The sequence below is a fragment of the Camelina sativa genome, chromosome 6 (genome assembly GCF_030686135.1).
Source record: "Camelina sativa cultivar CO46 ecotype springtype chromosome 6, ASM3068613v1".
NCBI lineage: Eukaryota > Viridiplantae > Streptophyta > Magnoliopsida > Brassicales > Brassicaceae > Camelina > Camelina sativa.
Window position 1 is genome coordinate 4,770,450 of NC_141885.1, and position 12,196 is coordinate 4,782,645.

Genomic DNA, 12,196 nt, shown 5'->3' on the forward strand with positions numbered 1-12,196 from the left:
TAAATTTATCGCTAAGATTTTGACACTTGTCTAGAAAAGTTTAGAAAAAACACTAACAAGAACATTTTAGAAAAGAAAAAATAATAATTTTCTATTGTAAAGTTTGGTTTTCAAAGTTATTCATTAACATGATCGCGCATGTATAAAGTTATAAAAGATGTTGTCATATGTCAATTTAGCGAGATGAGATTACGAAAACCTGTAAATAATAAGTATTTTATTTTTATATTATACTAGGTTGACACCCGCGCTATGCCGCATAGTTTTATTTAGAATTTTTTTATTTAATAATACATATAAGTTGTAATGTAAATTATATTGTTTAAAACTATAATTAAATCAAACAGATATATTACTCTCATTTTTGAAAAACAATACATGAGGTGAACGCTTTATACTGAAACTTCATATACAAGCTTCATATGATTTCTATAGCATTTATTTGTTTGTTTTCTTGAAAAAATGTATAAAAATATTTTGTCAACAAATAGATTTAAAAATAAATTCCATTTAAATTTCTTACATTAAACGCATGACATTTAGAGTAATAACAATAAATGGGCGTTAAAAAAAAAAGAGTAATAACAATAAACTTTATATTATCTCACTAAGACATGGAATCAATAATCAAATAGATATGTTCCTAGTGAAATCACAATAACTAAAATTTAGGAAAACATTAGGCATCGAGATGAAAGGGCTTACTTGGATATCTAGATTGAGGATGAGAACAAAGAGTTCCAGTACCGGTCTGATCAGAAATTTGAAGAGATTCTATACCACTGGACAAGAATGGTTAAGACTTGAATATTTAGACCGTTTTCTCACTCTTGGTTTTATTTGTGATCAAGTCAAATGAAAAATGATTATTTTCTCTAAATACTTAAATGATACATAAGTCCAGCTAAGAAATATTAGTGGCTATGGTTCACCTCATCCTTCAATTGAAATTAACCCCAAATCCACAAATAATATGAAAATTGTAAGAATTAACTACGTATAATGCTTCTTCCTTCCCCGGAAAAACATAGACAACACAAAAAAGATAATTAATTAGGGATTACATGCATTAAAACTATCGGAAGTGATCTATCTTTCCAAATTATTAAATACACAAATCAAAACAGTTGGTATTGCCGTTGGTATTAATTGCGAGAATGGACTTGGTGTACATACCCATCAATTGGTATTGTCGTTGCAGTCAACCTCACAAAATACAATGGATGTGCCATTGTAATCCAAAGATCTGCAGATAAAAGACAATGTAAGATGTATCGAAATTCTCATAAAAAAAGTATCTCTAGATACCAGACATGCATATCCAAAAACAGATCGTATGATATATAGTAGGCTTTATCACAAAAATACACTTTCCATGAAGATTCTAGAATCTAATATTATGATCAATACATCCAATGAGCATTATGTGATGTATCAATTTATGTCTACTTTTTTATTTATTAGTTATCATAAATCAGTTAATTCTATTCTGAAATAAGAAGAAAAAAAAATCTTGGGTGCCTAAGAGAGTCAACAAAGCTAAAGAGACATTAATTAACATGAAACGTTGAAGAAAATAACACTCTGTGCATTACAAAACAACTCTTTCAAGTCTCCTTTATTTTTATTGGTTGTGCAATTTTGAATGGTCGTAAATGAGTTTTCTTATCAACAGAAGGGTCTACAAAAATTTGATCCCCCAAGTTCATAGTATATAAACATAGTTTTTTTTTTGGGTTCCAAGGTTATAAAGATACACTTAGTTTTAAAATATTGATGGTAAGAAAGTGAAAGTGATGTGATGCTTAGTTTCTGTTCACGGCTAGACAATAAAGCTTTTTTGGCACTTATCTCTCCTAATTAAAGAATCTGAGCAGTTGAGAAATTACAAAGCCTTAACATTTTAGCTCCAACAACATTTAGAAATGAGAAAGAGAAAGTGTAAACTAATAACCTTAAGAAACACCTTGATCAGCTCGTATCTTGATCTAATCTTGCCAGATATCATGTCGTCGGACTAAACTTTTTAGAACTAAGAATCTTTAAGAAATCTTTCAAAGCTTTCTTTTTCAATGCTTTTGACACTTTACTTTGCAAATAATTTTTTGTCTAAGATCAGAGATGCAACTGATTATCGCCAACCAAATAATCAAAATACTAAACACGGTGGGAACGAATACTAACTTTGCTAAATATGATATCCTCACAGAAAGTGTAGATAGAACCAAGGGTATTTCTCCAACCATCCTTCCTTCATCTGGATTTCGTTATAGCTCCCTTTTTTCAAAATCTTTTATAAACGCACCCTAAAGGATTTTTCATATGAAACGTTTTTGGATCTGTTCTTCTGATTGAATTCTTCTTCACTTCGATTTGAGAAGGATTGACATAGCGGCTACGACATCGATCGGGATGCGGGAGAAAAAGTAACGTGTAAAGGAGATTGATTTTTATTGGAACATAATGCTTAGTTGTATTAATTGTTATAATTTGATTGGGTTAAGTTTTTAATGACATGTCATGCTTTGAGGAGTTTAAAACACTTAGGTGTCAACACCAGGTGATAAACGTTCTACTTTTATTGTGTTGATATCTTTAAAATATTCTGTATGAGATTACAACACATAAAAGATTCTAACATGTGACATGAATTAATTTAGTATATTCTATTGTTTTCAATTTTAAATTCATGATGATGTAGATTAAGATTTTATTTGTTTTATTTGAATTTCCTTTCCAGTTAAGGATATGAACAATCAATATTTGTACAATCAATATTTGTTTTTTGTCTTTTTTTTCAACCAAACATTAAGTTAAATGATAACTCCAAGGTTGGTTGCCCAAACTGGAGGGTAAAAGTTTACAAAAGAAATTTCAGAAACTAAAGATCTCAAAAAACGAACAAGACAATCTGCCCTCACATTTGACGTACGCGGGATCCTGGTAAAAGTGAAGGAGGGAGAAGATGATCTGAGCAAACTGAAATAGTCCAGCAGATTGGAAAAGGTGGGCCATTCGTTAGGGGATTGCACCATAACGACTAGTTCTGCACAGTCCATCTCATAATTTTGACAGTTAACACCAGCCGCCAAGAGAGACTCCATAGCCCATATCAAAGCTTGTAACTCCTCCATGCAAGGTGTGATTCGATCGATGCAGAGGAAGTTGCATCGGTCGACACCGATTCATAGTCGATGACTATTATGTGTGTTTTATGGTTTGGTTGATTGTGACTTGTTTGTGATTATTGTTTGTGTTTTGGAATTTTATTTCTTGTGTGTAGAGCCCATTAAATGGGAGGACTTTCTTGATCCCGGAAATATTGTACTCAGAGTCACAGATAAAGTCGCGGCACTATACAAAAGGAAGAGGGTTTCATCAGCGCTATCAAGCCCTTTTCGTGAAAAAATACCAATTGAAGTGGACTCCGCTACCATATTTTTATTTTTAATCATTTTCTATTTTTCATTAATCATATCTTAAATCAAAATTTTAAATACTACTTTTTTTGGTTTTCCATTTTTTTTTTAAAATAAATTCTGGTTTTTTAGTCAATTTACGTAAAAATTGTGTCATTCTAGTAATTGGATAGGATGGAGTGTTAATCTAGAAATTAATTGTCAAATTTGTGTAAAACTGGTATATCGTCACTTTTAATAATTTTTTTTATGTTGTGGAAAAATTATGATTAATCCAAAATTTTGTATGAAATTTAAACCAGTGGCACATCAACTATTAAAGTTTTACTAATGACCAATTAGATCTTATCTTCTTTAAAAATGTATGAAAGAATACTTATCTTATAATGGGAGAGTTCACTGTAAACTTTCAAAAACAAAGATGACGTCGGTGGTGACAATCACTTGCCCCGTTTGTCCATATCAAATCCTTCAATTATGATAATCCTTTGGTTAGGAAAAAGTAACCAAACTAAACAATTATAAGACATAAAATATAGATATCGATTAAAACCGTAAACCATGTTCCATGACCATGAAAAGAATTCAAACTACCAAACTGATTTAAGTTCATCAATCCAAACAGTAAAGCTTGACAATATGGACTTTGTTGATTTGAACTTAATGAAACAATGACATAGTTATTAGAGTATAGACGTTATATATTATAAAGTTATATTAGTATATATAAGAATATATAAGTTTCCTTTTGCTTACTATTCTAATATACTTTTACTGAGTATAAATACACTTTATATGATACTCTGATTCATGCATGAGAATTATACTTTTGCACCAAACTTAATATGGTATCACAGCAAAATAACAAACTTTTTTTTTAGCTTCTGCATCTTTCTCATTCATCATCTTCTTCGATTGTGAGAGCTGAGCTCCGATCTCATACGATGAGTTTACTGATCTCTCTTTCGTTTGTTCAATTGATTTTTGTGATCTATTTCGCCGTATTTGGGTTTGTTTCTTTGGCCATTGTTGCGATCTTGTTTTCAGTTTTCTTTTAGACGAAGCCTAGAATTTTTCTTGGATCTTTGATTTCTTATTTCTCTTCTTAATTCAACCAATTGCGAACTCAACAATGACGACAAATCATGTGAATTCAGCTGCGAATCTCCCAAATATTGATGGACATCGCCAAATCATGGATCAGTATGAGAATCCTTATTTTCTTCATTCATCAGATCACGCAGGGATGATTTTGGTCTCGGATCATCTCGCATCTGGATCTGATTTCCATTCTTGGCGCCGTTCAATGCGTATGGCTCTCAATGTCAGGAACAAGTTGGGGTTTATCAATGGAAGCATTCCACAGCCTCCTAGTGATCATTGTGATTCAGGTTCGTGGTCTCGTTGCAATGATATGGTTTCTACATGGATTACGAATTCTGTTCCCAAGAAGATTGGGCAGAGTTTGCTTTTTGTACCTACTGCTGAAGGTATCTGCAAGAGTTTGATGTCACCTTTTAAACAAGATGATGCTCCGAGAGTTTTCCAGATTGAACAGCGTTTGAATTCGATACAGAAAGGGGCTATGGATGTCACTGCGTATTATACAGAATTGGTTACTCTTTGGGAAGAGTATAAGAATTACGTTGAGCTCCATGTTTGTTCTTGTGGAAAATATGAATGTAACACAACCGCTTTAAGGGAGAAATTACAACAACGTGGAAGAGTAACAAAGTTCTTGATGGGTTTGAATGAGGTTTATGAACCAACACATAGACACATTTTAATGTTGAAACCGGTTCCTTCTATTGATGATGTGTTTCATATGGTGGAGTCTAATGAGAGGCAGAAGACTCTTGTACCCTCTACAAAAGTGGATAAAGTTGTTTTCCAAAGTACAGGTCCACCTGATCTTACTTCTGGTTATTGTTCTACTAATCTTGAGGGAGTAGATAATGGTGGTTACTATGGTCCTATTGAGAATGTTGCTTATGCTGCGTTTAGGCCAATTCAGAAGCCGTTTTGTACTCATTGTGGTCGTTCTGGACACACAGTGCAGAAGTGCTATAAACTTCATGGCTATCCTCCTGGTCACAAGTTTGGTCTGAGGCTTCCTCCAAACTCACAAGGTTATTCGACTTCTTATCAGCCATGTGCTCAAAGTCAACCACCCGGAGTGAGACCTCAGCCACAACAAAGCCAATATCAGTTTCCTAGGCCCAATGCATAGCCAATGCAGTTACTGGCTTGGTTCCTTATATGCCACCTCCTGCACTTACAGCGACAAACCTTGATATTGCTAAGTTTACTCCGGATCAGGTTCAGTCACTCGTTCAACAACTCAACACCCATCTCCAGGTTCAAGAGAAGTCGTCCCCTTTTCCAACGGCTACCATCACCGAACATGGAGCTATGGCTGCAAATGCTTCAGCCGGTACTGTCTTAATATATTTTCCATCCACCAACTTACGTTTTGAAAATCATTGTTTCACTTTCCAATACCATTGCCTTTCGTCTCTTTATTTTGTTCTTCCGTTTGGTAGTTGGATAATTGATTCAGGAGCGTCTAGTCATGTTTGCTCTGACTTAGCTTTGTTTAGTGAGACTTTTTCTGTCACAGGAGTGACAGTCACTCTTCCGAATGGCACTAGGGTACCTATCACTCATACTGGCACTGTGCATATCTCATCTACATTGACTTTGCATATTATTCTTTATGTTCCTACTTTCAAATTTAACCTCATAAGTGTGAGTTCCTTGTTGACATATGCACTCTGTTCTGCATATTTTTACCCTGATTCTTGCTTTATTCAGGACCATACTCGGGACTTGATGATTGGTAGAGGAGCTCTCTTACATGGTCTATACATCTTGGAGACTCATGCTACTCCTTCTATCAACTCTCAGTCTTCCTTTTTCTGTGGATCCTGGCTTGACGATGGGCACCTCTGGCATCAACGCCTTGGACATCCATCTCATGCCAAGTTACAACATATTTCTGGTATTTTACCTATAGCTAAATCTAGTTGACCTCATCATCATTGTGATGTATGTCCTTTAGCAAAACAAAAGTGTTCACCTCTTGTGTCTCATAATAGATTGTCTGCCAGTCCATTCGATTTGATTCATCTAAATGTTTGGGGTCCTTTTAAGGTGGAGTCTGTAGAAGGATATAGATACTTCTTAACCATTGTTGATAACTGTACAAGGATTACCTGGATTTATATGATGAAGAATAAAAGCGATGTTACTAGTATCTTTCCTACCTTTATTAAATATGTTCACACTCAATATCAAGCTGTTATTAAAGCACTTTGTAGTGATAATGCACCGGAACTAGCATTTGCTCAATTAGTAAAGGAACACGGTATGGTTCATCATTTCTCATGTGCATATACGCTGCAACAAAACTCTGTTGTTGAAATAAAGCATCAGCATTTTCTTAAATTTGCTTGTGCTCTTATGTTTCAATCGAATTTGCCTTTAGTTTACTGGAGTGATTCTATACATACTGCTGTTTTCTTGATCAATAGGACTCCTTCCTTAGTATTGGATAAAGTTAGTCCTTATGAAAAGTTGTTTCATAAACAACCCGATTATAGTTTCTAAAAATCTATTGGTTGATTATGCTATGCTTCTACTTTGGTTAAAGACAGAACAAAATTCACTCCTAGGGCTGCTCCTTGTGTTTTCTTAGGCTACCCAACAGGTTATAAGGGTTATAAGATCTTAAATTTGGACACTAATGAGATATTTGTATCTAGAAATGTGGTTTTTCATGAAAATGTATTTCCTTTTAAGAATATTCCACAATCTACCATCTCTACTGAATTGTTTACAGATTCAATTTTACATGTTTCTACTCTTGTTGCCATTGACATTGTTGATCATCCTACATTGGTACCACCAGTTCATGTGCATGATTATGTTTCTCTTAATGACCCTGTTACTACTAATCGTGCATCATCATCATCACACTCTAGTGCCGTTCCACTAGAGACTGTTGCGTCTGGTACAGATCTGGTTCTACTAACCTCTGTTAGGCCAAAGTGTCATGCCAAAACTCTAGGTTACTTATCTGACTATCATTGCAACCTTATTCAAATTTCTTCATTGATTCCTTCTTCTCCATCTTTACTTTTACCATATCCTATTGAATCTGTCCTCACCTACAACCGCCTAAACCCTACGTATCAGTCCTTTGTACTTTCCTGTTCTATTGAGACAGAACCGCAGAATTTTAAGCAAGTGATGGCTCATCCACATTTTCCTAAAGTTATGGATGTGGATATTACTGCTCTCGAGCTTCGTGGAACTTGGACTGTTTATGAAAATACACACCACTGTTCGTACATCCGTAAAACCAACACAATGGGCCATCCGTACCATTTGGAGGCCTTGTGAGTCCAATCCATCAAGAACAGCCTCCAACGGTCACTAGACTTTGAGAACCTTCCCATGGAGCCGTTGGCGAGTTTGTGCAAGTGGATATGCAAGTGGGAAGTTAAAAAAAGTTCACATGTGTACTTAAGGAGATGTCACTTTCATTGTGTGTATTTGTGCATAGCATCTTTGGTAGAATATTCCCTTGTGTAAATGTCTATATTCAGATTGTAACTAGGAACTAAATCAAGTAAGAAGAGATATTATCTCTTTCTCCACAATACTCTACTCTACCTACTCTCTTTATACTCGCTACTCTCTTTACGCTTACACTTTCTTTTCAACTATCAAATCTCTTCATCACACACTAAACTTTTCTATATCAAATCTTACATGGTATCAGAGCAAATTGTTCCTATCCTGTGATTCGTACACCCACCAAACTTTTCCGCACCAAATCTCTTAGCTCTTTAGATCCCTTCGTCTTTAACCATTGGAAAATTAGCCAAGGTTAGTTTATCATGGAGAGCATCAAAACCTTGATTGTTCCAGTTACTCTCAAAGGAGAAAACTACTTACTATGGGCAAGGACCACAAAAACAGCCCTATATTGCCGAGGACTTTGGTCCCATATCACTACAAGTGAAGCACCAAGTGGTGAGACCACCGAAGACGGCAAGGATCTTGTCGCTAGTGGAGGAGACAAGTGGTTTCAAGAAGATCAAGGAGTTTCAGCCATCATTCAGAACTCCCTTGATGCTCCTATACTTGAATGCCTACTCATATTGCGAGACCGCAAAGGATCTATGGGTCACACTTCAAAATGTGTTCGGAAATGTCACAAATTTCACAAATGTCAACCGCATCTTTGAGATCAAGAGAGCCATCAACAACCTCAATCAAGTGGATATGGAGTTCACCAAACATTTTGGCAAGTTTAGATCCCATTGGGCTGAACTAGAGATGCTTCAACCGGCAACCATTGACCCGGCGGTCCTAAACGAACACACAAGACAAAGTGTTCGGCCTACTCTTGACACTCAACCCATCTTACAATGACCTCATCAATACAAGCTTCCAAGCCTTGATGATTTTTGTAACCAGATCCAAAAAGAGCTTGGCTCTATTGGAATTTTTGGGGGCAAAGGAGAGCTTGTGACAGCCAACAAGGTGTAGATGGCCACTGCAAACAAAGGATACTTCAAGCATGAAGACAAGAATCCACCATTTTGTGAACATTGTAATAAGACTGGTCACTTCAAAAGTCGTTGCTGGATTCTTCATCCACACCTTCGTATCAATCGTGGAGGACCAAGTCGTGGAGGACCAAGGGCTGACCAAGCAAACATGGTGGGAGATGCAACCAACTACACACCAAGTAGTCACACTCCGGAGGGTTATGGAGCTGTGTTAGCAGTGTCTTTGGAGCTGGTGAGGAAGTTGGACCTGGACGCTCTCATCAAATCCCTCAAAGAGGTGTCCAATAACTCTTATCTTGCCTTAAACACTTCTAAACCGCTTATTATAGATTATGGAGCTTCTCATCATATGATTAGTGAAATTAAACCAGAAAATGGAAATGTGATTATAGCTAATGGAGAAAAATTTCCTGTTAAAGGCATTGGCAACCAAAAATTATTTGATAAAACCTAGCCCTGGGCATTCGGGTACTCGGGTCGGGTTCGGGTAGAAACCGATCGGGTTCGGGTTTTTTGGGTAGAGGAGTTTTGGACCCAATAGGGTAAATAGAAAATATCGGTTCGGGTTCGGTTCAGGTCTTACCGGGTTCAGGTCGGTTCGGGTCTTACTGGGTTCGGGTTCGGTTTGGGTCTTACCGGGTTCGGGTCGGTTGCAAGTCTGTTTTTCCTAAGTCTATGACCATTTATGAGAATTGCTTTGATTTAGTTCATTCAGATGTTTGGACATCCCCTTGCCTATCTAGAGAAAATCAAAAATATTTTGTCACTTTTGTTGATGAAAAATCATAATACACTTGGTTGACATTACTTCCTTCTAAAAATAGAGTTCTTGAGGCATTCACTAATTTTCAAAATTATGTGACTAACCATTATAATGCAAAGATTAAAATTTTGAGATCCGATAATGGTGGGGAGTACACAAGTCATGCCTTCAAACAATATCTAGCCAAAAATGGAATTATTCATCAAACAAGTTGTCCCTACACACCACAACAAAATGACGTGGCTGAAAGGAACAATAAACATCTCATGGAAGTAGCAAGGTCCATGATGTTCCACACAAGTGTTCCAACTAAGTTTTGCGGAGATGTTGTTCTTGCGGGTTGCTAACTCATCAATCGTACACCAACAAAAATCCTTCATGACATATCACCATTTGAGGTATTAAACAAAGAAAAACCTACATCTGATCACTTACGAGTGTTTGGTTGTGTATGTTATGTGTTGAGACCAGGTGAACAGCGAGACAAACTTGATGCCAAAAATATTAAAAGCATGTTCATTTGATAGTCTACCACACAAAAGGGTTACAAGTGTTATGAGCCAGACATGAAGAGAGTCCTAGTGTCTCGCGATGTCAAGTTTGTGGAGTCTAAAGGATTTTGTGATGAGAAGAATTGGGAGCATCTTAAAGACCTGTCCACATCAACTTCTGACTGGGCCAAAAACCTCTGCATCCTTCTTCAGAGACTTGGCGTTGAAAGTACTCGCACCGCCCCTATCTCCAATGAACCACCAGCATCACCAACTCCAACCCCTGAACCTACGAATGGTGACAACTCTCCCTAGACGGATGAACACTTAAATGATCAGAATGGTTTAAATGCAGTACCGGTCGACAATGCTTCCGGAGACGAGAACTATGTACCCACCAAAGCGGATGATGATGATGAGGACAGTCCAGAAGAAATCATACCACTTCGAAGGAGTGAACGTCTTAAGTTTCATCCCTCTAACTAGCGGAACACTCGAGTCTACTACAACAATGTAGCAGTCGCTCACCCTATTCAAGCCGTTTGCACTCTTGCACATTTTCCCTTGGAGCATCAAGTGTTTCTTGGCCATATTGATAAACATTGGATTCCCCAAACCTATGAAGAAGCCAAAGACCATAAAGACTGGGTAATGCGGTTAGTGCCAAGAAGAACGCCATGGAGTCCAATCACACTTCGCGAGTTTGACTTACCCAAGAGAAAGAAAGCGGTAACATCAAGATGGATCTTCACCATCAAGTACAAGAGTGATGAGGAGATTGAATGCTATAAAGCGCGGCTTTTAGCAAGAGGATTCACACACACGTATAGGGAGGACTACCTTGATACGTTTGCATCGGTGGCCAAGCTTCACACTGAACTTGAATCGAATTTAGAGAGATTGAATTAAATTGGTTTAGGGATTTTGTAGACATATTAATTGAGTACTCGATTTTGAATTGCCACATTTTAGATATTATATTTTGTGCAATTTTCTAGAGTATAACTTAAAGGATAAAACACAAAATGTATTTAAAAATGTTAATAGATATTTTTTTTTTCACAGCTTCTTAACATTTTTAATTTATCCAGTCATATACTTTATGCATATCAGTCGAATTTTGGCTACCTTCTTTCTTTAAATAGATTCCATCTTCTCGGGCTCTCCAATCCCATAAGCCTCCAGCATCAAGACTACTTTATTGCATAAATGCTGTAAAATTCTGATAATGTTTATAGTTAGACGAGTGCTACCCCAAATGTTAGCGGTAAACGAAGTTACTGAATCTTGAACAACTGGTATTAGGTTTGGACCTATTACGTTATTTTTGGAATAACATCTCATCCAAAGGAATTTCATGAATCCGAGTTTGTTCCCGATTCTGAATTTGGCACCGGATACATGGCCAAACATGTCAATGCTAAAAACAAATAAAAAATTGAAAGGATTTTTATTATATATTTTATTTATTTTTTCTGGGTAGGTTAACTTGGTTTTTGTGTTTCTGGTACTATATATATATATACACACATCTATATTACTATTGCTAGCACAAGATATCCTTTAGTATTAGTTCTAACTTATCACATATTTGATATCTTTACAAAATCTTTTAGAATAGAAATTTGAAGAAATAAGGATAAAATCGTTTGACAAAAAAAAGAGGATAAAATCAAGTAGCATTTGTGGATAGAATTCTTTTTAATAATGCAGGAATCATATATATATAATACTTTTAAATAATGCAGGGATAATATATATAGAATATAATTCTTTTTAATAATGCAGGGATCATTTCCTTTATTTCTCCTCTCATTAAATGCAGGAAAAATTGAAGTTTGCACCCTTTTATTTTCATTTAAATTGAATTTTCTCTTCTTCAACGAAAAATAATAATTGAAATAGATATAAAAATATGATATTTAGAAAATTCATATTTGG

At 35.9% G+C, this 12,196-nt stretch overlaps 1 protein-coding gene and 1 pseudogene across 1 annotated transcript; one reads left to right on the forward strand and one right to left on the reverse strand.

Moving 5' to 3' along the window:
• Window positions 1-4,551: 4,551 nt before the first annotated feature.
• LOC104698703 (uncharacterized) lies at window positions 4,552-5,649 on the forward strand. The gene has a single exon (XM_010414112.1). The coding sequence runs from the start codon at window positions 4,552-4,554 to the stop codon at window positions 5,647-5,649; it is 1,098 nt and encodes a 365-aa protein (XP_010412414.1).
• A 5,684-nt stretch (window positions 5,650-11,333) lies between these two features.
• On the reverse strand, window positions 11,334-11,686 carry LOC109133454 (S-protein homolog 31 pseudogene; annotated as a pseudogene).
• Window positions 11,687-12,196: the final 510 nt, after the last annotated feature.

Excerpts from the sequence above, each read along its gene's own strand:
- LOC104698703 (XM_010414112.1), top strand. The coding sequence starts at position 4,552 with ATGACGACAAATCATGTGAATTCAGCTGCGAATCTCCCAAATATTGAT.